Source organism: Epargyreus clarus, unplaced genomic scaffold (genome assembly GCF_041222505.1).
Source record: "Epargyreus clarus isolate Ecla_fem2 unplaced genomic scaffold, WU_Ecla_fem_2.2 ptg000015l, whole genome shotgun sequence".
NCBI lineage: Eukaryota > Metazoa > Arthropoda > Insecta > Lepidoptera > Hesperiidae > Epargyreus > Epargyreus clarus.
This window is the reverse complement of record NW_027332223.1, coordinates 9656974-9684342: the sequence shown is the minus strand read 5'-3', so window position 1 is coordinate 9684342 and position 27369 is coordinate 9656974. Positions and strand designations below refer to the sequence as shown.

Here is a 27369-nt window from a genome sequence, read left to right as displayed (position 1 = left end):
AGATTAGGTATCAAAAAAACTGACAAATGTGCAATTTTTAAAATAGAAGGTTTTAAAAGTATAAAACTCACTCCTATTATATGTGTAGTTGGTATAGATAACATTATTGTAATAAGAAATTTATTTAATGTAGTTGCGTTTTCTAATAACACAGCTAGTAAGTTTGCTCTTTTTACCTCTATCTGTGATATAAGTTTCCTAAAAAAATGCATGTGATAAACAAGCTTTTTTAATACCACTTAAATATTCAAGGGGCCAAAAAGAGCACGGATATGTCAGATCACGTAGCGTTACGCAGGCGTTGGCTAACGAAATAAAATGTGAAGGTAAATTCAAATAGTTATGTGCGAGTCGACTGGCTTTCTTAGTAAAGCGTATTTTTTAGAAACCTACTCATAAAACTGAGAACTCTGACTCTGAAAACTAAAACAGAAGGTTTGTTGATGAAAACAACATCAAGAATTTCATAACTTTAATCCTTAGTCATGATAGATGACCCTATTTTAGGCTCGCAACTCTTTTTGTGACTATAAATTTTGGCACATTGCATAAAGCGTTTCAAGGTAATTCTCAGGGGTACCAACAAATCTATTCGATTTTACGTAGACCCTCGTGGCGCCTAAGTGAAGGATATCCGGTAATTAAATTCTCTATCTACGAGAAAACAAGGTACTAAAAATGAAGCAAACTCGTTTGCTACTTCTGGGACATAAAATATTTTACTTATGGTGTGAAGCAGCTTCGCTGGCTCGGGCATCTTGAGAGAATGGAGGAAGATCTGGCGGTAAAGCGTGCGTACCTGGGACGGCCGAGTGGTAGACGCCTAGTCGGCCGTCCTAGATATCGCTGGAAAGATGAAGTGATGGAGGACCTGCGTGAGCTCCGGGTAGATAACTGGCTGGAGATGGCGCAGGACAGGCCAAAATGGTGTCTCTTCGTATCGGAGGCTGAGACTCACTTTGGGTCGTTGCGCCAACGCAGTAAGTAAGTAAGTAAGTGAAGCAGCACTTACTTTAAAATAATAAGATCAAAGAAAAAGTAAAAATGATTAAAAATATGATTGCTGCGATCGCAACTGCTATATAAGACGAAATCCTTCGTTTTTTCGCTACGTTCAAAGGTTCAAACGAAAGAGGTAAGACTGACGTTAAAGTACAAAGAGGAATTCGCAATTGTGCGAGTGTTGTCGATGCGGGCGCCACATTGCGCCCCCGGCATTGTTCTGCACACGTACTTGCTATCCTGTTGCCCTGAATTCCAGATTCTGTTTACAAAATCAACCAGTATACGTTTCAAAATGACTTCGGATAAAGGGAATGCATTACTCTTTAAACAAACATGGTACATTAGAATGAATATGTGTTAACTATTGTACAAAATAGGGGAGTAATAACGCCGTGCATATATCTGTAATTTGAATTTATGAAACGAAAGTAATGGTTATAATGCAAATTGACACGCTTTTTAATAATTCTGGAGTTGTTAAAAAGTTTATATAGCTATGATGGAAAAGGTCATCGTCAGTTATAAAGATCACAAGGAGGAAAATTTATTATACACTTCTTTAAGTTAATTATATATTAAGTGTGGCGGAACCATGTATCTACACGTTTATCATTTTTATATAATATAAGAGTAGCAGACGAGCAAGCAGTCCACCTGATAGTAAGTGGCTAATGCCGCCCATGGACATCTCCTCCTCATAAAATTAGGTATCTAATTATCTAGTAATCTAATCCTCATAAAATGAGGTATCTACTGAGTCAACCACAAATGCGCCGCTACCCCTAAGGACTAAGCTGAAATGCCTTGGATAAGTATGTCTCCCTGACAGCACCGAATCTATGCTATTATTAGGTTTAAATTTTCTCACTGGCAAATATTTGTATAGTAAGGCAGCGTGATAATTTGCTTATTCTGTCGTAATCTTAAGTCGCGTATTAGCTTAGCCTCGAATATAAAATGTTTTTGACTTTTCCATTTTTCACTTACTGTTAATTCAGCAGTTGTCAAAAAGCGAGGGATTTCGGGTAGAAAATTCTTACAAGAATTTTCCGGAGGCGGCGTTTTAGTCACCTTTTTATATTTATTGAGATTAGTAAAATGTTTTACACCAAATGAAGAAGACTGGGGAAACGGTTTACTCTTTGCAATTACAAACGTGGAATATAACATGTTTTCATCTTTTTTCATTAAACAAGAGTCATATTTTTACTCAAGGGGCTTTTTCAATATATGAATCTATATATAGTAGTCTTGTTCTTTGATACGGTCCAAAATACAGTCCAAACGTATTTTAGCATATGAGGTGTTGTTCGAATTCATCTAAATGGCGAGTCTAAGGCATGTATAATGGCGAGTGGTTATATTTTTAATATAAGTAGTTAGTTTTTACAATAACTTTATGTTTAATCAAGCGAATACGTAATTATTGCTACCAATGGTCATAAAATAAGGGCCTAGTGTCAACCACATCGTGGTTTCTGTCTTGATGATTAAGTCGGAATCACACATTTTAATCCAGAACATAGTTGTACCTAACTTTATGGCATATCTGTATTGTAAAAGAGTGCCATAAAGAAGTACTATAAATCTGTTTATATTAATGTCTATATATCTTACGTAGGCTGTTTGCGATAATAACTGTATTGTTATATTGAAATACATATCTTTGTACTCTTATTACAGCCTGGAATATTGCAGAGTAGGTGCCTACTCTTACCTACTGTAGGGATGCAGTAAGCCTGTTGAACTTGCACGTAATCTGGGCAACAACATCTTCACACATGTAAGCTTGTGTATGTAGCATAACTCTCAAGTATGCATTGATTCCTAAGATACATAGATACATAACAGTATCACGAGTATGAGACCTAATCTAGAAACAGTGATAGCCTAGTGTTTAAGAAACTCGGCCTCTCGATCGAGGGGTCCGAGGTTCAAATCCCAGGCACGCATCTCTGAATTTTCAAAGTTATGTGCGGATTAGAAATTAATTATCACTTGCTAAACGGTGAACGAAAACATCGTGAGGAAACCTTCATACCTGAGAGATTTATAAAAAAAAAGTCTCAATGGCATGTGAATTCTACCAACGCACTTGGCCAGCGCGGTGGACTATGGCCTAATCCTTCTCATTTTGAGAGGAGACCCGTGCCCAGCAGTGGAACAGTAATGGGTTGTTGATGATGATGATGATGAAGACCTAATCTAGATTTGATCGTTCGTAGTGGTACCTAATTTAATGGATGTTTTAAGTATAAAAATGGATTCTACAGAACATGTAGTTCAATTTTTAAATAGTCGCTGCCAATAGACGTCGGCCGTTGTTAAACAGAACAAAGGTCTTACTTAAGGTTTGAAGGTGGAAGAACCCGTTGTGGTTCGACTCCGGCGGTACCACCGCCACACCTATTTCTACCTTATAACGGCAGTGTTAGGCGCTGCTGTTTTGAAGGGTGTGGTAAGGGAGATAGACTTTTCCGAGGCGTTCCAGCTTAGTCCTCAGGGGTAGCGGCGCATCTGTAGTCGACCTCAGGTAGGAATATCTAATCCTATCTGGAGTTGATTACAGATGTCCATGAGCGGTAGTAGTCACTTACCATCAGGTGGACTGTATGCTCGTCTGCTACTCCTATATTATAAAAAAGGTAAAGTAGATCACTGGTCTATTAGTGTCCTTGAAGACTAAGTTGGCCCACTGATTGTATTTCGTCTTTAGGTTGTGGCCTCAAGGGAGTCCGAGCAAAAGATGCCTGCTTTATAACGGCACTGAGGGTTGGTTAAGCTTTAGATGAAAAACTTTATTGAATTAGACTGTTCTACGTAACTATCTTATATATTACATGCTACATCTATAAAAAGACAAAGACATACATAGAGTTACGCATTGATTAATATTACCTTATATCACAAAAAAAGTCAATCACTGTCGTATCTGAGAACCAAATGGAACTCGTTCAGTCCGAATATCGCAGTACACACTGCTGTTAGGAGATTGTGTGTTCTACGTTCTAAGGATTTTTCGTTTTATTTTCAATCCATATTTACTTATAAATATTGCTGAGAACCGTTCTTTCTCCACAACAGGACGAGGAGGGTCCTCGAGAGTCCTTGGACATTGAAATTAGGCCAATCATAGCTAAATGCATTCTAACATTTTTATATTACGTAACATAACAATAAATTCTCTATTTATTTCAACCGTGCCCATATTTTTCAAATGTTAACACTTATTTCCTCTTAAATTCGAACAATTGTCTATTTACGGCATTAGAGAAATTTCGCTATTGTCAGATGAAATGGGACTGAATTATTGTATCCACCGATTGCGTTGTTTCCTTTAATTCGTATTGTAACGAATCTGCGATTGTTTCAAGTAACGAAATCGTCGACCCTGAAAACAATAGTTTAAGTGATTTATTGTTGGCGTTCCAAGTAATATTCCATTTATTAATTCGATATCCTTTTAATATAACTGGAAGGGTGGAAGGTAGATGCTGATAGGCTTAAACTAAGTCCTTAGGCTCAGGAAGGTAGGTATCTGTAATTTAATTCAAGATTCCTGTCCGAATTAAGCCTGATCAAAGAGTGAAAACATTCAATGGGCGGCATTGACCACTTAATAAGAAGGTAGGATGTAGACTGCTTCGTATGTAAAGGCGGTAGAACCCTTTTAAAACCTACACCTATTTCTGCCTCAAAACAGCAGTGTTAAATGCTGCTGTGTTCTAGTCTGAAGGGTGTGGCAAGGGAGACATACCTTTCCGAGGCGTTCCAGTTTAGTCCTCAGGGGTAGCAGCGCATCTGTGGCCAATATCAGGTAGGAATATCTAACCCTACTTGGTTAATTACAGATGTCCATGGACGGCAGAAGCCATTTACCATCAGGTGGAATACATGCTCGTCTGTTACTCCTATATTATGAAACAAATGTAAATTTCGTTTTCTATACATTTTTCATGGTATAGCAGACGTACCATTTACAGTATCGGGCTCAAATAAGTATATGGTATGGTAGCTACGTGGCATCCCTTTATTGGATTGGGGTGGGATTTATTACACAATAAGTGCCATGAAGACATATAGCACATTGTGCATTATTTTCTCAATTCGTTTTTTTTCTATTTCGAACTAGAATACACTGTTAAAGTATTTATTCATTCTGATTAAGGATTGCCCGTGTCGTTTAATATTTCTTTCGAGTTTTACCTTAATATTAGGTCCGTTGTAGTTTTAGATAAAGGTCTAATAGGTAATATATATCCATTAATCTCTACTAGAATTCTTTGAAAAGGAAAAATAAGAGAGGTGAAGAATATTTTCCATTATAGCTCGAATCTATACGTTTCAGAACACAGAGAATGTGGAAGAAGCCTACAAAAAAAAGTTGCATGGACGACTTTTAGGGGTCTGGACACCTTCATAAAGTATATTAATAGATGGTTGGTTTCGCATTCTTATTAGTTTATTGATTGCAAGATTTGTTTTTATTTCAACCCGCGGAGTATGGTCGTCTTTTCACAACTGTGAGAAGATTTTTACATAGTTTAGTGGAGAATGATACCAGTTAGTAGCCAATCCGTATATGATGCTTTCTGGTCACCTATAGGGTTTCCGATAAGGTTAGGTTAGTATTTCAAATCAGTCTGAGAAAGAAAACCTGAGGACTCACAGCTTTACTCTTCAAAGCGTGAAAAAGAGTATGCAATTTAACCACTAGCGATTACCCATTTAATTTCAGACGCGCCAAACATTACCTACGACCTACGTAGAAAATTATGAAGAAAGTTAAATGTTAAATATGAAATAATGTATTAAAACTCGCAATACTAACTTTATTATAGTTCAAAATGAGCTCTTTCTAAGATGGGGATTCTGAAAGTATATTGTTGTGTTCTAAGATACACCTAAGCTAGCAAAAAGGCAACATTTCATCATTACTTGCCTGTACAGAAAGTAAGTGAATAGGGTTAGTACAATACGTTCTCTCTACTATAAATTATATGTGCTGTGTTTTCGTGGCAACAGAATTCTATTACAACTAGGTCTAATTTAGTCAGGAGTGCCGCAAATTTTGCGCTTCTTAACAATGTATGTTTATTTTTACAGGGAATATGTCCCTATATCATCAGCAACCCCAGTTATATAGTCCCACTGCTGGGCACGGGTCTTCCTCAGAATGAGAAGGATTAGGCCATAGTCCACCGCGCTGGCCAAGTGCGTCTTGGTAGACTTCACATACTTTTGATTTTTTTTTTATAATTTTCTCAGGTATGCACGTTTCCTTACGATGTTTTCCTTCACTGTTTTAGAAAGTGATAATTAATTTCTAATACGCACATAACTTGGAAAAATCAGAGGTGCGTGCCTGGGTTTTGAACTTCGGGCCCCTCGATAATATGTCCCTATATATGAGGTAATAAATAATTAACGACATTGTTTTGTTAATATTCTTGTTCTACTATTTTATTTAGAAATCCTCCATAACAGTCATGTCTTCATCTTTATAACATTCAACTAAATAATATCGAAATTAAATAATGCAGGTAATATTTTGAATAAGCAAAAAAGTTAGTAGGTAAAATTTAGAAATATCACCATTAAGTATTACGCTGTGAAGTTCTGCCAGTGAAACTACTGTTTTCTTATTTCTCAAAATATGATTATTATTAAAATGAAATTACGTGCACAATATAATAGTACATTACGATACGCGTGGCCAAAGTAGCCTATTTTTGCACGGCGTGAAGTTAGCGCCCGAGCGCAGCGAGGGTGCTAAACGCCGTGCAGATAATATTAAAATAATTATAGCTTTAAACAAAATAATCATTACTCACTTTTAATTTTTAAATGGCATTTAAAAGTATGAAACGTTCATAGCTATGTTTATTTTTTTTCAACTGTGAGGGTAGTGTATTAATATTCGTACGGTGTAAAAATCGGCTACTTTGGACACAGAAATGCGTGGCTAAAATGCGGGTTTAGGTCACAGAGTGCTATAAAATTATTTTATACAATATTAGGTATAGTGTTGTTTTGATGGTCTTATGTCAGTCAACTGAAAGACGAATAATGCGATACGTATGCATGTATGTCGCTGGTATTCCTATATGTCTGTATTTGTATTTAATTTACATCTCTGTGTTTCTAATTGGTGTGGAATAGTCAGCATTAGTGTTATGTGTACAACACATGGGTCGAATATATGCAGCTCACTTGACTCGGTCGAGTTCAATAGATCGGGTACCTGACCTTAAACTGCTAGTACATATGCACCACATCTCGACTAAGAGACGAACATAATTGTGGTGATATTTAAACGCAAATCCAATCCAAATTACAAATTTTATCGAGTTTCGGTCAATTAAATGGTAAAACCGCAGCTGAACAATGGTAACGCACGTAGAGCCATAAATGTATATGTAAAATAATTATGTAATGTACTTATCGAACATTAATTGGCGGCACTTGTGTACCGGAAACGATAGTTCCCGTTTAATAAAGTTAATCGTGGCCGGCTCTAGTTGGGTAGCAGGTTGGATCGTATTACCAACACCGGATTAAGTTGCGAACGCATAGTTTTCGTTCAAACATTTGTGGTGAAATATCACTAAGGTATATTATACTTTAAGTACGGGCGTTTTCAGAAGGGTATCATATTTATTTACAACTAGTTTTTGCCCGCGGCTTCGCCCGCGTTTAAAAGAAAATAATATAACATACTAACATACATAAAACTGTAAATTTTTACCTTCAACTTTGCTAAAGATCATCACTTGATCAAATGCATAGTTTATATGTCCTTTCTCGGGTCTCAGACTATCTTTGTACAAAATTCCATTAAAATCGGTTCAGTGGTTTAGGCGTGAAGAAGAGACAACCAGACAGACAGACAGACAGAGTTACTTTCTTATTTATAAATTTAGTAAGGGTTTTATTAATCGTAAAATCCGCCTTCAGTTGTTTTATTATGTAATAAAGGAATAATTGAAGCTGACGTAATATAGTATAACGATTTAACAATTTTTATTATAATAATAATAACTTTAGCCGTATAACTCCTGGCAAAGAATAAGGCCGGACTCTTCCCGTGGGTGTCGTAAGGCGACTGGAACTTAAAGGGGTATATTGGGCTATGGGCCAGCAACTTGTCACTGTCTGCTCCTTTATAACATCTGTACTAACCCCTGACAAACTAACTGCTAACTTTATTACTAGCACTTATTTGACTTACAACGTTTGTTGTGTATTTTGTGGTTGAAGTTTCTCTTCTTTAGGTTTTTGGGGAATATAGATCAATGTATTTTTAGCGTGGGTCGAAGATGCGTTCCCCGATGTAAGACATAATATTATTTTCATAATTAGCCTAATAAAGATAATTTCTTACGAGTTTACTTACACTTTCATGTAAGTATTCGATTCGGCTTAACGGAATATATGTAACGAGATTTTATTTAGAACTTTTAGTACAAAAGTATCAATTCCATTTTTGGATGTATGCTCACATAAAATATATTTTATTAGCTGTACACTTATACTTAAGTTTAAAAAATACATGGTAAGTAAGTTTCTCCTGCAGATCTGAAGATACTGAAAAATTTCAGTAGTGAATAGTTTGAGCATTTCATTTGTTTTTGGCATGCTGTCGAATCTATATTGAAGGTGAGTATTTCTTATCTCATATTATGTTCTGGTGGTAAGTATTACAACTCAGTACTATGTAACTAGTATTTAGGTAGACAGCAATTTTACATGTTCTTAGAATCTTTTCACAGTTGACATTTTTCCCACGACTGCGCCCATTGTGCTGACATCGGAATTGCCGACTTCTTAGAAATTGCGGTACTTAGGTCTTTTCAGTCTTACGCCTATGAGTTCTGTTGATTACATTCATTTTTATTTTTGTAACTGTGAGTAGGTAGTGCATAAAATATAGGTCACAATTTAAATGGTTATTTCAACATTTACTAACGAAGTCGAGAACTAAATGCATTGTTATTTTCTGGAAGTTGTCGGATAATAGATTCAGATGACAATGATCTGTAACCTCCAAATCCTAAATTGGATCGAGTCGCAGGCAGCTACGTAAGTAAATCAAGAGTTACTTCGTTATTCTAACACAAAGTATAAATTTAATGTCCCTTGGCATTATTTGTCAGATAGATAAAATATTTGATAATCATATACGATTACATAAAAGTATTTATTTATTAAAATATTTTAGATATAGTGTCAAAGTATTAAATCCTTTTCTTTAAAATATAAATTCCTTAATTTTGTCATTAATAGTTGTTTTATTTACCTTTTTAAGCTATCACTTCATTGTTACATAAACTACCTATATGCGCTTGATTCATTAGTTATAAATAATAGAGATAGAGTTCCGGGAATAGAGAAGTTTATTAACTTACTCTTTTAGAATTCTTAACTCCTAATAGCTTTTAACTTACGAACCACGATTGTATTTTTTATGTGCTATAAAATCCTTGAAATACATTTTTCTGCATGTCATTCTTAATCGAATAAGCTATCCCTATTTCTATTTTTAGGAATATCCATATTTCTATATCTTTAAATCTATTTTCCACGCCGTCGAAGTTGACTACAAACAGTTTCCTTCGCCTTAGCCTGCCTAATAGCCGTGTAACAGTCGCAGATACTCGTATATAGTCTAAGCTGAGTAGATATAGAAGTTTAAGTTTATCAGCGTTCAACTTGAAAGCAGGTTACCGCTCTTCCGCAGTGTAAACAAAAAAACGAAGCAGCGTGTGTCGCTACGACCAGGGAAGTGTGGCAAGTTATTGACGGTGCAGTCGTGGTATCTGGTTAACTAAGAAAATTGGACAATTTGTAAAATATTTTTCCTGCATAAGGCACGAACACAATTTGAGTTCGTAATAATTATATAGAATATAAAGTCCGATTATTAGACAGATATAAAGTTTAAGAGTTCTATTTTTATTCGGGGTCTGTGTGTTAATGGTATCCACAATACAGGATAATCCTATTGTCATGAGAAGCGTCTATTTCCGGTGATTTTTATCATTAGATTTTGCCTTCAAATTATATGTCTATACTCAATGTCTTCAGAACTTCATTCCGCTTATTGGATCATTGATGGATATTTATGTATCACGTATTTGAGCTGGTTGACTATTAAAGTTCGCTTGCCTCGCCTTAGCCTTGCTGCCTAATAGCCGTGTAACAGTCGCACATACTCGTATAGCCTAATCCAAGTACAAACAGAAGTTTAAGTTTATCAGCGTTCAACTTGAAAGCAGATTACCGCTCGGCCGCAGTGAAAACAAACAAACGAAGCAGCGTGTGTCGCTACAACAAGGGAAGTGTGGGCCAACCGCTACATTAATCGAGCTAAGGGAATTAGCATGACAAGCTAACGACTTGGGGTTCATTCACAAACGTTTACTTGTTTGCTTAAAGTTATTGACGGTGGTAATTGGTTACTTGTCAACGAAGCTAAGTTGGAACATTTGTTAAATATATTTCCTACATGAGGCGATACCCATGATTTTGATCTCCATAGAATCCAACGATTACTAGGCGGACGTAAGTTAAAGATTTCCCCTTTAATTCCTGGGTCTATGGCGTATGTGGCCACAAGACAGGCTTATCCTAGTGACAATGAGAAGCGTATATTTCAGGCGGTTTTTTCAATTTTAGAATTTCCCTTCCCTTTCTTATTAGAAATTATGTAACTATATACGATGTCTTCAGAAGTCCATTCAGTTTATTGGACCATGAATATTTATTTACCACTATTAAAGTTCGCTTGCCTCGTCTTAGCCTTGCTGCCTAATAGCCGTGTAACAGTCGCACATACTCGTATAGCCTAATCCAAGTACATACAGAAGTTTAAGTTTATCAGGGTTCAACTTGAAAGCAGATTACCGCTCGGCCGCAGTGTAAACAAACAAACGAAGCAGCGTGTGTCGCTACAACAAGGGAAGTGTGGGCCAACCGCTACATTAATCGAGCTAAGGAAATTAGCACGACAAGCTAACGACTTGGGGTTCATTCACAAACGTTTACTTGTTTGTTAAAAGTTATAGATGGTGGTATTTGGTTGCTTGTCAACGAAGCTGAGTTGGAACATTCGTTAAATATATATCCTACATGAGGCGATACCCACGATATTGATCTATATAGAATCCAACGATTACTAAGCAGACGTAAGTTAAAGATTTCCCCTTTAGTTCCTGGGTCTATAGCGTATGTGGCCACAAGACAAGCTTATCGTAGTAACAATGAGAAGCGTCTATTTCAGGCGATTTACAATATTAGAATTTCCCTTCAAATTATGTGACTATATACGATGTCTTCAGAACTTCATTCAATTTATTGGATCATGAATATTTATTTACCACTATTAAAGTTCGCTTGCCTCGCCTTGGCCTTGCTGCCTAATAGCCGTGTAACAGTCGACAATACTCGTATAGCCTAATCCAAGTACAAACAGAAGTTTAAGTTTATCAGCGTTCAACTTGAAAGCAGATTACCGCTCGGCCGCAGTGTAAACAAACAAACGAAGCAGCGTGTGTCGCTACAACAAGGGAAGTGTGGGCCAACCGCTACATTAATCGAGCTAAGGGAATTAGCATGACAAGCTAACGACTTGGGGTTCATTCACAAACGTTTACTTGTTTGCTGAAAGTTATTTACGGTGCAGTCGTGGTATCTGGTAACCGATGATATTTTATACCATATTATGTCTATGTTGCTAACTAAGAAAATTAGACAATTCGTAAATTATATTTCCTCTACATTAATAAAATTTGGGTTTGCAATATATTATAGAATACAAAGTCCGATTACTAGACCGACGTAAAGTAAAATATTTTACTTTTTATTCAGAATCAGTGCGTTCATGGTACCCATAAAACGGAAACGTCTATTTTAAGGAAAAATCCATTAGAATTTCACATTAAATGACGATACACAATGTCTTTAGAACTCTATCCAGCTTATTCAATCCTTAGCAGGTTGCAACGGCCAATCACAAGCGTAGCTTTCTATAACAACCAAGCAACTCTAATATTTTTATTTTAACCCACCTTTTTATTCGAAGTTTTGAAATATTCTATCAGACACGTTCTTGAAAAGTTGCTTTATATTTTGCAATAAAATTATTTTAGTAGTACAAAGTATGATGGTGATGCACTGACTGACCGAAAATTATACTTAGGTGTTAATGCCATGACTATTTCTTTATTTAAAACAAAGTGTACGGTAAACGAAGCACAACTGCCTAACAATATAGTGGACTGTATGGTAAATAATTGGAAGAGATTAATCCATTAATAAGCACATAAAACCATTAACCTTGCTTTCCAAATCGATCTGTGGACTCGAATCGTGTCAGGGGTGATGCACAGTGCACACGGCGCTGTCACGGGATTCAAAGAAGCAGGCACGGTTTGGTCTTCCTGAGGACGATGATGGAATTTTTACATCTACCCACCTACAAGTTGACAACGATTGAACTAAAAGCATTCGATTTTTATTATAAATATAGTATTAAGTACATACGTCTATACGTAATAGGCTTCCATTATGTATGTGTCATGACTTGTTATTAATCCCCAATACAATTTCAGTGCCTATTATAACTTCGCTAATTAATGAAAGTCAAGTTTTATACGTTGATCTTGACATTCTTGACCCAGTAGCACGTATTCACTTTGAAATATTCGCATCTGTTTCTGTAATAAAGATAAATACTTTAATCTTGGCTATTGCCTAGTATAAAGTTTCGTTATTTAAATACCTATTGAAAACATCCTAAGGTGTCTTTATGATCTTTACCATTTATTTATATGGATGGTAAAGAGGATGTTTTAATATACTTACTTTTAACAGAGCATATTAAACGATGCGAATTATGCATACGTACTTACAGAGGTCACTTCTTTTAATGAGACGTTTTCCGAAGAATTGTCATGAAGTACAAATTCTATGGAAATCGATTTATTATTTAATGTGATTTAAATGTAAATTTAAATTATAGATTTCGAATTTATCTTTATGCCTTTCCTGCGTCGTGTACAGACGCTATTGTGCGAATATCGTATCTCAAAGTGTTAGAACTGAAGCTGTGTGCATATTATAAATGTTAGTAATACACAATTTCACACTACAGTTAGATATAGGAATATAAACTAGAACAACGTGTAACCGTAGCCTCCGCAATGAGTGAATTATTTATTTGTTACTCGGTGATAAACTGTCTTGGTGTGCAATTAGGATTGCACGTTTGTTAACGTTATGTATATTCTGTTGCCTATTTTATAATATAAGAGTAGCGGGCGAGCATGCAGTCCTCTTGACAGTTAATGGCTACTGCTGTCCATGGACATCTGTTATCAACCCCTGATAAGATTAGATTCCTTCTTGAGTTTGGCCACAGATGTGCCGCTGCCCCTGAGGACTAAGCAGAAATGCCTCGGAAAAGTATATCTCTTTTACTACAACCTTCAAACCAGAAAACAGCAGTGCTTAATACTGCTGTTATTAGGCAGAAACAGGTGTGGTGGTGGACCCGGTGTCGACACAGAGAGTTCTATCAGCTTCAAACTATTATTAATTGTTGAATCTAGAAAAATATTAATAATATGTCTTGTTCATTGAAATAAACTTTTTTTTCGTTTTTACTTTGGACCTTACAGTGAGGTATTATAGTTTCATTGCGTAACATATTCAAGTATTCATTAAAACTTGGTAGTTTGTATGACTTGTGTCATTTAACATTGTTCTTCAAAATGGCAACACTGCTATTAGCCTCTCGCTCATTCTATTCAATGTGTGAGTGAAATATGTATGGATACAAAAGAAAACAGTGAAAAAGTTAATTATTCAATCAACTTTATGCGTGAATTATTAATTTTTAATAAAAAAAAATATATAGTACTTAATTTATTACGATTACCAAAAGTAACCAACCATAAAAAGATTATTTTTATGTCACAGAATATTGAAAGTCTTCGATAAGAAATTGCTAGTAAGTAGTACTTTTTTCGAGAGGTCTAGTTCCACACTGAAAGGCGAGTATCCTTCAAATGTCTGCCACGCCGGGTATCTAACTTGGAAGCCACGTTATGTTAAAGTTGAAGTTACACTTAAAATTGAAAGTTTAGAAGCAAGGCAATGTGTGCTCCGATAAATAATAACTATGTCCGCTCATGTATACTTAAGGTATACCTACAAATGTGTGTTCATAAGGTACTTCTACTATAAATTTTAATGAATATACGTAAGTTCGAATGTTTTTGTTTAGTTGAAAACGTGGCATACGAGTGCAAATACAAGACATAAGAAGAGTACGAGTGCTGTCGTATTAAAAAGATCTTAAAAAGTTCTCGGAAAGACCCATCTTATTTACATTCTTGTTACCTCTTTAGAGAAAACTTCGTGAAAGTTAACTTGGATACCTACTTTTTGATAGGCGGGGTAGAGGGTGTGCAAAATAAATGAAATGAAACATTGGATTTTTTAAACTTTTTATTCATCCTTTTATGTAATCGTCAGTGTTGTACAACTAAATAATCACAGTTGAAACAAAACGTAACTATGTAGGTATAATAATTAATTAATGTCTAAAATAAAATTACGTGCACCTTTAGCGGTGTCGGTGGCTTGCACCTCTCGTATTTGTACTGGGGTTGTGTGCTCTGCTGTCTACATTAGTGTACTGGGTACAGTGAGACAATTAGAAATTCAAATTTAAAGCGAAATGCTTAGTGCAGCCAGCGTGGGAAATATGACCTTTCTTTTGAAGGATACCGCGGTGAAAGCATGTTGGGTTGCCACGTACGTACATAATTTATTATGTTGTTTTTGTTATGTAACTACGTTATTAATTAACCCTTAACATCCCAGTATACTTTTATATCGTAGAACAGACATTAATGTTTCAGACATGTAAAGATGTACTTTAGAATAGCGAATAATTAGAAGATGTATACATCAGTAGGCTCAAATTATTACTGAGAATTTTAAATGATAATTTGAAAATGGATCCGCAAGATACCGTGAGTTGTTAAGGGTTAAATTCGACCCGACAAGCGCTGGTGTTGTGACGCGGCAAGACGGTACACGTATTGAGACATTGCAGAGCAGAAAATAAAACGAAATAAGAACTTTTGTGCCGTTCACGCACAATACTGCGGTAGGAAGGGAAATATCACTTTTCGTAAAACATTTCAAAAAACTTATAGGTAATACAATATTGTATAAGAATGAAATATAAAATCGGACCGAAACACTATTTACCATAATTCGTCTATATGATTACTGGCAGTGTAATGACAATGATAATGTTACAAAACAATAAAACCCTTTATTCGGTTGATTCGTGACTAACTATTAATCTCTACTTACACGAATAGTAATTAACGAGAATTGCTTTATTATTGATGACTTGAATTCGTCTTGGTGCAAACTAGAGGTGTACTTACAGTAGGTATTCGAAGTCTATAATAAACAACCGAATCTACAAAATCTTAGGCTTTCAAACGCATAATAAAATCAGTCATTTTAACATAATTCAGTATAATATTCTAAAATTTACACTGATCCTAATTCGATGTCGAAGTGAGACAGTTTTTAGAACCTGTAATTTATTTAATTATTTTACTATAAATTCTTAAAATTAGCATTAAATTAGTGACTTCTAACGGTTCTCAATCAATCAACTATCTCACGTCAAAATCGATGGAATAATAATAATAATCTAGCACAACACTCTTAGTAAGTTATTGATATTTTCCTAGGTGCGACTAAATTTATATGTAAATATATGAATAAATAAAGTGCAAACACTTAATCCTACGCTCATTAGCTGCGTCGATAATGTTAATAAATTGGCACAGTCCCATTCAGAGTGGCGCGATTCGACCACCGGCCGACCGTCAGCCGACCACGGCGACCACCGGCCGACCACGGCGACCACCGGCCGACCACGGCGACCACCGGCCGACCACGGCGACCACCGGCCGACACCAGCGACCACCGGCCGACCGCCGACCGACCACGACCGACTATCGACCATTCACTCACTCCATCACTCCATGCCACACGCCTCTCGCACTCTCCTTGCCATCCGCCTCCTATTTAATCTACTCTTACGCACCGTTTCACAGTCACCATTTCTCATACATCCCAAACGAAAACACGATCAGAGACTATAATAGTAACCTACTGTTACGAGACCGTACTCGTCCACAGACACTCTAATGTATCAACTACCACTACACGGAGACGATAGGAGAGGAACACCAGTTACTGTACACTTCGCTTACAGTTACATACTGAAATTTCGAGTAGAATGACGATTGTTAATATCGTTTAACTAACGCAAGGGGTAGATGGCGTAGTTATCGTATGTACATCCCCCGCTGAACGTTTTAATATCGAATGAGCATTATAAACTCGACGTCCGTCGGACATTTTATCTAACATTATCATTAATATAAAATATAACATATTTTTTAATAGTAGGTATATTGATTTTATGCGGAAGGGCCGTTCATTAAGTGATATCACGTAAAGCTGTGGACTTACAAAATACTCGTATAAATTATTCACATTTATAGCACACTATCTACAAACACCCACGAATCAGATTCACGTCTGGCCCTCCTGCAGAAATCTCCTTATGTCCATAACTTCCAATAAAATACTGACTCATAATATGGCTACTCGAATAAAACTTATATCAAATATTTGGTGAAGATATACGTTTAAACTTTATAAAAATTACGCAAGTAAATAAGTATATGCCTTAAACGAGTAGAGACTTAAGCTAAACACGTCTATTACAGTACAAATAAACTTGTACAAAATTGATAAGAGTCGCAAGTCACGGGCGTGTCGGGTCCTCGCGTGATCGGGTCCGTCAACTAAACGCGGGTAGAGCCTCGGTGTGTAGGATAGTGGGAGACAATTGACTAAATGCGCCGTGAGATGCGCGAGGGAAGTGGAATCGTCTACAGCTGCTCGTCCAGGTCCGGCCCGTACATGTCCGCGAGCTTCTCGAACCGCGGACCCCAGGCGCCGAGGTAATCGTATTCTTGCGTTTCGTCGTCGGTACCTGTTAAACAAACAAATCGAATTATCCCTCTTGACCCGTTCCTGTATCCCGTCCGATATATCAAGCATTTCCAAATTAAATTTTTTGTTCTTTGCACAAGTTTTACGGTCCAATATTTTTCGAGTCGACGGATAGCTTTTCAAAGGAAAATGGATCTGAATAAGTTTACTTCTGTAATACTGAATAATCCGCCGTTGAAAGGCTCGAGTTGTCTTTTGACAACCTGACGACTGTGCGAATTTTGACATGGACAAAATGAAATGATGGAATAAAAATAAACAATATTTTGTGTTTATGATTAAACTTGCAAACAATGTAGCAATCCATTTGATGGTCAATGATCACTGACAACATCTCCAACCGACTCCATATGAAACAGGGGTTTTACCTGAAGCCCATCACACATGCTTTTCTGGCTTTAACAATTAGGATGGTCGCCGCATATCAAAGTTAGTTTGCATCCATGCTCGTCCACCGAAATGCACAACTGCTTCACGTAAGAAATAGGCATGTCAGTGGTACTTACTTCTACCACTTGGCAAATTATTATAATTACAAAGATGAAGTATGATGTCAATATTTGACAATTGAGTAATTTGCTATTAATTTTACTACAACAAACCTGAAGCCAAAGAAGACAGGGATCCCGCAGTGCTGCCGCCGCCCTCATACGCGTAGTTGCGCAGATCGTCGAATGGGGGCGCGTTCGGGTCGCTATCGGCTCGCCTCTTGTGATCCTCTATGAAAATGCCCACGTTCGTCTCCCCCGGCATCGGCACCCCCACAGCTGGTCCGACTCCCACGCCCACGCCCATCGGTCCAACACCCAGTCCAACTCCCATCAACGGATCTGTTTATTGTGATCGAAATTAAATTAGTGAGTCTTTAGGCATTAGCTATACAAAATCAGGCCTCTTATTTTTTAGTTCATGAACATTTAACATTTTTCTGTATGTAATTCGAATTCTCTGCATCGTATCGCACACATCACGTCACGTCACGTCACTTACTTCACTTTTTTAATAAAATATCTCAGTTATTCATTTTCTTAAAATTAAATACATACATTTCTCGGATTCATAAATTTTATAAGAAATTAGTACATAATGTGGAGATATAATTAACTCTCCACTTTTATCACTCAGTAATAATTTATCGCAAATGTGGTAAATCAGTAATTCATTTTATTTAATTACTCGGTTAACCTTTTATGAACACTTGTTAACTGAGTTTAGTCGCACCAGTTATTGTGCTTCATTTTAGTTTTGTATAGTTTACGTTATAATTTTCTGTAGAAATTATGTATGTACAGATAACGAATTCTAATTATTTTAACGGCGGCTATTTGAGAAAACCATTTCATTTTACGAAATATTTTGTATGTAAGTGGTTGCTATGTGATAGTTTTTATTTTATTCGCTACATTTTTGACTTTGTTTCATTATAATTTGATAGAAATTATTGTCTTTTTATTTCTAATTTTACTCAATTTAAAAATAGAGTGTACTTACTTAAAATGGAAAAAATAATAGTTGTGTTTCGGGGTCATTGTGAGTAAAATAATTTCAAAAAAGTCGTAACATAACTTGTCTAGTAGTCTTAGTAGGCATGCGCTTCAAATTCCCATTTAAGTGATTCAGTCGGCGATAGATAACTTGTTGATTGGTTGGGATCTGTGCAAAATTTTACCAAAATGGCTTGTAAACTCCTGAGGCTACGCCGGTCGGTCCAATGGATGGACATGTGACATTTACAAGGGTATTGCTTTTGCCTTTTGATATCCTTCGGACATCCAAACATCGGACGGAAACTTGCCGAAGGATTTAAACCATTTAATCAAAAGTTCTTTGACTACGGATTGTTTCGGCATTATATTATTTTACACTGTCTTAGTGATGTTAATATTTATTAGTAGTATAGAATCACTGTTTCGTATTAATTGAAAACTATTCCAAATTTCGTTAATGTTCTGTAGGTTTAGATGAGTTTACTCATCTAAGTATGTTGGTTAGACTTAGAACCTTTCGTGATCCAAATACGATGGTATTACTGTTATATCCGTTTCAACAGAATCAGAAATGTTCCTATGTATTGCTTCTGCGTCCTGGTCTGGAATTCCTAATTAGCCCGAGGATTTAGGTGTCTAGGAGATTATCTCTAAACTATCTACATACGAGTATGCGTACTCAAGAAATCTATTCGTATGTAATAAGCAATTAGTATACTGAATTATTATTTTTTTGCGGACGCCATGCGTAATGAACGTTATATTTGGTATTATAAAGAAGAATAAAACGTTATCACTATATAGAATTTGTTCGGAAAATAAAACGCTATTTAGAATCTGGGTAGGTATTAATCCTGCGTCCATAGATAAGTATAGATATCTTACCGCCTTGTAATTGAAGGAAGTCATTAAATGACTTCAACGGCTGACAATTCTGTCAGCCATTTAATGGCTGTCATCGTGTAATTTACGCGGAACAATGCCGACATGCCCAGTTAAGTGGTGAAAAATCACGAAATCGAAGTGCGGAGAAATATTGTTTCATTCGTAAATGATCTAAAAACTACATTTTTTTAATATTTTTCAAACACGAAAATAGATGACAGTGACAATTTCAATCGTCAAAACTGTTACATTTTCTTGTCTTGTCTTTTCGTTTCATTAGGAGTAAGTAATCTTTACTAATCTATGCCTACGCCTTGCCTTTACAAAATACAATGGAGTACCAAGAACAAATATCAATTTGTAAATGGAAGATCGTTCCATTATTATCATTCTAATCAAGACAACGCGATGAATGCACCGCTTACCGCTTACATTTCCCGATTACACCTGCCTCAGGAACTTTGCAAAGTATTCATAAAAGTGTCAGTTAAGTCGACGCTGACTTTTGTTGTCGTGTCATTCACGGTTCAGTGACAAGGATGACAAGATAAAAAAATATTTATATTTCGCCTAAAGAATTTTTACAGTATCTGTGTCATTGGTATTTTCTTACTCCTGTATTTCGTTTGAGTATAAGGAAAAAATATAAATATCAACAGGATGTTTTTGTCGGAATATTTTATAATGCTCTATGTTTAGTTTAATCGAGATAAAAAAGGAATGTTAACCTACATGATTGTTATAAAAACAAAAAATAGAACTGTTTAAAAAGGTAGCTTATGTGACTCGCAGAATTTGGACAAATAAAACGAAACTTTCATCTGTTAAAATCGAAATACGAGACATACATTGATACATAAGCTTGAAAAACATTAACTACCGTAGTCGGGTAAAAAGCATGAGAAACTTACATGGTAATTTCGGTGGTACATGGTCAGGCAGGGGTCCTCCAATCGGAATCTGAAGTGGTGTGATATCGAAAGCCGTCATGTCATCTTCTCCACCGCCTTCATCATCATAGTTGATGATATTCTCGCGCACGTCATCATCAGGCCCCGGATACTTGATGTGGGCCTCACGGCGTCGATTGTACACCACAAACACGAGGACCAGGACTGGGAAAATAAAACCATAAATCAACCCCGATAACAGCAGCCACCAAATGTTTAAACATTAGTCATTTATCGTATAAATAACGCCGACACTCGTATTATTTATTATATGATTGGCCACCAGCCGTCACATTATTCGCGATACACGAGTTATTCGCGCTTTTGCAAGTTTTATTTTTATTTATGTGTATTTAAATGTGGATCTGTCGATCGGAAAAACAGATGAAAATAACCATTTATGTTCTCAAATAAAATGTTTGATAAATTATACTCTGTTTATATGAATAGATCGTGCACTTAGCTACAGTGCTCTTAATATTTACTCCAACTACATGGAAAGACTTCTAGTCTAAATAAAGCACGTCTTCAAACCCCTACTTAATAATGTTGATGCTTCTCTCTTGAACTCGAGTGGTTTTTCTAAAGTAACTCCGCTAAAGTTTTATTGTAGGAACTACAATGAAATTGTGTAACGTAGAAAGGTCAAGACTACAAAAAGTCATCCTTTAGTGTAAAGGGTTACTTTCTTGCGATTCAGTGAGACGGTTTTAACAAACTAACTTTTCTAGAATAGTCGCTTGTTAAAATACGTATTCTAAGAAAAATACTATTATTGTTAAATACTAAATGCTAAACAAAATACTCCACTATCGTAACTGCAAAACAGATTTTGAAACTTATACTTGAAAGTTAAACTGCAAAATAGATTTCGAAAGTTATGTCGCCTTGCCTTTTGGCTTAGGAAATTAATGGTCTAATTTATTTTCTAAGCCGAAAGACAAGCTGTTTTCCAACGACATTTTACAATTTTCTTTAGATATCGTAAATTCTCTAAGGGAAGACATTAAATTCAACGCAAAGAGAAGGTATCTTCTATACATTAATCTACGATACTGGCATAATTAGATCTTAGGGGTCGTGTGTCTTATCTTACTTTTCGTCTTTATCTAATAACGTTGACCTAATCTTTTTACTCTGCATGCTTTTACTTTCATAAGGCTAAAAGACTGTCTCTCTTTCATATAAATTAATGTAAGTATTATTTGAGTAAGAATTTTTAACAATTTATTTTAGCTAATCTATTAACACTTCAAGGTTAATTGAACGGGAATGGCGTGATTAAAATATTGGACTTACTAAGATTTGATTTCAATTGACTATCTGATATTAACGGAAGATCGAAGACAAATGTCAGTAAGTCCGACAAAGCATGCAATGTAATGAATGATAGTGCTCACCTAGAAGCAAAAACAAACAGACAATGATAGCTATAATGAAATCCCTGGAGGGCGTGATGATTCCGGAGGCGAGGAGCTCCAGCTCGCAGTCGTGGCCGGTATAGCCGAACGCGCAAATGCAGTCGTACCGGCGCGCCGGCTCGCGGTCCAGGCAGCTGCCGCCGTGCAGGCACGGGTTGTCCGCGCACTCGTTAACGTTGACGCAGGTGCCGCCCCCGCGCGTGGAGCCGCCGGGACACCTACGCAATGTGCGCTTTACCTCGCCGTCGATCCCCCGCGCGCACTGAGCCCCTCGTGATCATGCACTACATACACATATCTAATACGACAGCTAATAATATACAGATATCTATACATAATGAATGGCGGTACGACGAGGTGCGATGTGAGATGGTGAGGGGAGTGGGTCTGTGGGTCACGCGTGGCGTGGTAACACTAGTGCTCACTCATTATGATAAGGAGGCAGACGAGGATGGCGGCGAGCGCGCCCATGCTGAGCTTGAGCGTGCGGCCCTCCTGCACGAGCTCGCAGTTCTCGCCCCAGAACCCGTCGGGACAGTGGCAGCGGTAGCCGGGCTCCCGGTTGACGCAGGAGCCGCCGTTGCGGCAGGGAAAGTAGAGACATTCGTTCTTGTCAACGCAACCCTTGCCGTCCGGAGACAATACCAAACCCTCACCGCAACTGAACACCATTCCAATATAACATATAAACATCATAAACAAATTATTGGTTAAGTAATATAAATAAAATTATCTTATTAGGCGTAATTAAAGCATTTTAACGATTTAAAATTTGCATTTTTTAATGTTAGTAGATATAATAATGCGATAATAGTAATTATATATGGCAGATATAATAAACATACGTATAAATTAAGCGGCAATTATTAGTATAGAAAATAAATATACAAGAAACTCAGTGCGCGCTTTTAAAAATCGTACAAACTTAGTATACTTAAAAGTTTTAAAAATTATTTCACAACTATTTTATCTTTCAACCCAAGATAAAACAAAAGTTACGCCATAAAGAAAGTTTTTTGTGACACATAAAAGATGTATGAATATAATAAATAACTGCATTCTTAGTAGTTTTTTATATCTTTTTACTGGGGATTATTTGGAACTTTTCTTTTGCTTTATAACTTTATGAAATATGAAGTAACATAGTGGTTCAAAACGGTTTGAAAAAGTTTTGTACGAGAATACTTACGTGCATTCGTATTCGTTCCATAAATCGACGCAAACAAACGGCTCAGTGCAGTGAACATTGATGCATGGACTGTTAGATGGACAGTTGCGATCCAAGTTGCGAGCCATGGTTGCCTGGCCCCACTGAGTTCCATTCATCGCTGGTGGCAACGGCAAGTGCTTTCCTTCCAGTCTGATATCGTCCAAGCAACCCTTTTGGAAATCAGCGTATACTTCAAAGGTTCTCACTCCAGTATATTCGGCTTTACCACCGGCATATACGCCCTCCTGTTTATCAACCAATAACCATTGATGGCCTTCGAATGCAAAGGTTTCGTTATAACGCCTGCCTTCTCCACCATCAATTTCAAGAGTAGCAGCACTTCCGTACCTACTAACACGAGCAATGTGCCATTGGCCGTCGTCAACTGCAACGGAATTAAGCCAAACGTCTTTTTCCTCCGTACGCAGAGAGTTAAGATTAAAACGGAAGTGTAATCTCGCATCCTTAACTTCGAGAATACCATATTCTCGATTATGTTGATCGCTGACTCGGAAAAGTTCGCCGTGTGGTTCACGAGTTCTAAATCGAAGTTGAATCTGTGTGCTAAATCTATCAGGCTCAAAACTTAGAGCAAACTTTACGTAACTTTGGGGCCTAAAGCTAGTCGGTGTAGTAGGCAAATTACACGAGGGGCCAGTCCAGCCAGGATGACATTGACATCTTGCCTCTGAAAAACTACCTACGCACGTTCCATGTTCCCAACATCTTGATGTAGTATCACCTTGAATACATATTTCTTCAGTTTGCGGGCAACCGGCCACAGAGTTTCTAGACAGGCCGGGATGAGCTAAGTCATATAACTTGCTATTATGAATCAAATTTCGTATGCATCCATCAAAACCTTTGCCAATCGGCATGTACTGCCAATGATAATGGGTAGGATCAAAATGTTCTATATACAGACCTCCGATCTGTAAAGGAGCATTAACGTTCAAATATTCGTTAAACGGAGGAATCGTACCGGTAGCTTGACACGTTGAATCATCGAATTCTGGGGGAGTGCCATCTTCCATCTCTTGTATGTCTGCTGATTTACAAAAGTCAACTATCATTCTTACATTCTCAGTATCCCAGAAAATATCTATTCGGTGCCATTCTCCATCATCCAGAGATTTTTTCGTTTTTACTCGTAGCTCCAAAGTACCTGAGCCGAAATCAATTAAGAGCCGTGGGTTACCCCTTTCAAGTTCAACGGAAATAAAGTCTGATACCATTATCTCTTCCGGTTCAGGTGGTACAATGGGTCCATTGTAAAGTAAGACTCCTTCTGATTTTCGTGTGATAAACTCGAAACTTAAATGAGAACTATCACACATTTCCAGTGAAGGATACCAAGCCCAGCCTGTACCTCTAAAGCTCCTCGAAGTTTGTTGACATCGAGGACCAGTGTATCCTGGAGGGCATGAACAAGTAAGGCCATACTTTCCTTCTATACATCTACCTCCGTTATAGCAAGGTGAGTTGCGGCAAGTTTCTGCCTGGGTAAAGTTTCTTGCTCCACATGTACACTCAGCAATCACGTCAACTCGAACCCCCACAAGAGCAGTTTTATTCGCATTTACCATATAAGGCAAGTTGCTGATATCTAATACATTTGTACAGGAGCCTTCGCACATTTGATTTTCGTATATACACTCGTCAATGCCAACCATGGTTATATTTATTCCCACTGCCCGTTCAATTTCTTCTCTATGCATAAGTACTATGCCATTTAATCTGATAGGTTTATAATAATGTGCGCCATGTGCTGAGAAGCGAATATCAGTGATCGGCGGGTGTTTCTTTCGAAGTTGCACACTAAATATGTCAATATTCTCTCTTTCAGTGTTCAGTAAGTCCGCTAATTTGTCTTTGAAAATATCTAATTTACTCCTCGAGACACTGAGAGTTTTATAATTCCACACACGGACAAAGTCTTCATCCGATATGCCTGATATCCGAATCGAACCGGAATTTATAATAGCTTCATGCGATATTTCCTTGACATAAACTGTTACATTGGCTGGCACATCTGTTTGTGTATGTTTCCGATCATAAACTTTGAATTTTAGATGATATCGACCCTCCCTTGTTTTATGTTTCATTTGTATCATTCCTGTTTCTTCGTTCAATGTAAAGTTTGGATGTTCTGAAGTTTCCCAGAAGAATTTCTTATCAGGCAAGTCCCAATCGTCCAAGTCATATACATACACTCTTCCAATTTCGGTGTCTGGGGCTTGTCCTTGATAATTATAAACCAGTATTTCCTTTGACCCTGGCTGCATTTTGTTGTCATTAACGTCACCAATTACAACAGTCAGTGTACTTGTTCCAGTCATAGCCGGATTTCCGTGGTCCTTAATGATAATCGGAATCAAATATTCCTTCTGTTGTTCTCTATCAAATGATCGCAAAGATGAGACTATAGCCATTCCATCTCCATTGGCTCCCTTTTGATCTTGTTCTACTTTGAAAGATGCTCGAATAATATCATCAGCTCCAGGGTCAAGTCGAAATTGGAACGGAGGCCCATTACTCTTTGATCTATCGTCATCATCTGTCGCCAGAATTTCTGCTACTTTCTTAGGAGTAATATGTTCTGTTAAAACAGGTCTATAGTCTTTGAGGAATGTCGGAGCGTTATCGTTGATATCTTGAACAATTACAGTCAATGTAGCAGTGGCCGTTCTAGGAGGCACTCCATCATCAATAGCTAAAATCTTGACTTGATGCCGAGGTGTATCTTCTCTATCTAAAGATCTTTGAATACTAACTGTACCTTCTTGATTTATTGAAAATTGCCTCTTTCTATCAGATGATCTATCAATTGCATATGAAACTTTACTCTTTCCACCTTGATCTGGATCTGTAGCTTTAAAGGTTTCTAAGCTCTTTCCGACTTCTGCATTTTCATATACAGATACTTCTATATTAGCTCGTTCAAATTGTGGTTTATTGTCATTAATATCTCTTAGTTTAACTACCACCCACGAATATGCTACGTGATATTTATCATTATCGTTATCTTCACCCTTATCATTTACTTGAATTCTAAATCTAAAACCGTTACTTTGTAACTGATCTTCATAATCTAACGGCTGTACAATTTTCAATGAGCCTGTTCCGTCATTATTTCTGACCATTGTAAATTTATCTGCTCCATATCCGCTGTTTTCGATAACCTTGTACTGGAATTTATTGGTTTCGTCTTCATCATGTACTGTGACGGTAAGAATTGGCATTTCTGGTAGATTAGTTCCATCTGTTTCATCAACTTCTGTGAACCATTCATCTTTGGTAAATTGAGGCGGCATGTCGTTTATGTCTTTCACTCTTATAGAAGCTGTACCTGTCCCTTTTAACCCCCCTCCATCTGATGCTACTATTTGTATTGAATAATCTGGTGTTCTTTCGCGATCCAAACAACATACAGCAGTTTTTATGACGCCAGTTTCAGGTTCAATCTCGAAGATAGGTGATCCAGTTTCCTCCTCAATAACGTTTTTCTCAATGGAATACCATAGTTTCGCATTGTTACTTTCAGCAGGATCGTCATAATCTATGGCAGTCATGGTCATCACAACCATTCCAGCAGTACCATTCTCAGTAACGTTTCCGAAGTATACACCTTGTGGGAAAATCGGAGCATTATCATTAATGTCTTTCAGGTTCACTTGTACATCAGCGTAGCCGACTAAGCCTTCACCCCCTTCATCCTGGGCGAATACTGTGAATCTCCACTGTGGCCGACCATTAGGTTGGTCACGATCTAAAGGCTGCAAAAAATTTAAAGATGTTACTTATTGTCCTTGTTCTCGTGTAGTGGCGGCCTAGAATAACAGCCCTACTTTATCTGTTCACATGAATATTGCAAGAGGCGGCTAAGCCTAGCATGGTAATTAACACCTCATTTTAGGTGACGCCTAGGTCTACCAATGAATTTATATGTACTAATGAATGAAAGTATTGTAACAGATTTTAACAACCTATCGACTAATCTTATATATAAAATTCTCGTGTCACAATATTAGTTACCGTACTCCTCCGAAACGGCTTTACCGATTTTCACCAAATTTTATATGCATATTCAGTAGGTCTGAGAATCGGCTACTATCTTTTTTTCATACCCCTATGTGATAAGGGTTGTTCACCCTTGAATTATTTTTATTTATATGGCAACATAATGTTTGCCGGGTCAGCTAGTATTTTCTAGATTTCTCGACTTGTATATACATATACGTTTTCCTACATTCTTTTATTACATTTTATAAAGCAATAATATTTTACGT

At 37.0% G+C, this 27369-nt stretch overlaps 2 protein-coding genes across 5 annotated transcripts in view; both read right to left on the bottom strand.

The window, feature by feature from the left end:
* Dnaaf6 (dynein axonemal assembly factor 6) overlaps positions 1–27369 on the bottom strand; it is a 299460-nt gene that overhangs the window by 46606 nt on the left and 225485 nt on the right. The window lies entirely within an intron of this gene.
* The window catches only part of LOC140747938 (neural-cadherin), a 422123-nt gene continuing 409253 nt past the window's right edge, over positions 14500–27369 (bottom strand). For 2 of the 4 annotated variants that reach the window (XM_073080592.1, XM_073080594.1), the window contains exons 17-21: positions 23060–26856; positions 22296–22531; positions 20411–20614; positions 17730–17957; positions 14500–17107 (exon numbers count right to left, since the gene is read on the bottom strand). In XM_073080592.1, the coding sequence (XP_072936693.1) occupies positions 17004–17107; positions 17730–17957; positions 20411–20614; positions 22296–22531; positions 23060–26856 (4569 nt within the window). In that variant the 3' untranslated portion in view covers positions 14500–17003. Of the gene's footprint in view, positions 17108–17729; positions 17958–20410; positions 20615–21849; positions 22089–22295; positions 22532–23059; positions 26857–27369 lie in introns of all 4 variants that reach the window. The other 2 variants (XM_073080591.1, XM_073080593.1) reach the window with 1 other exon arrangement.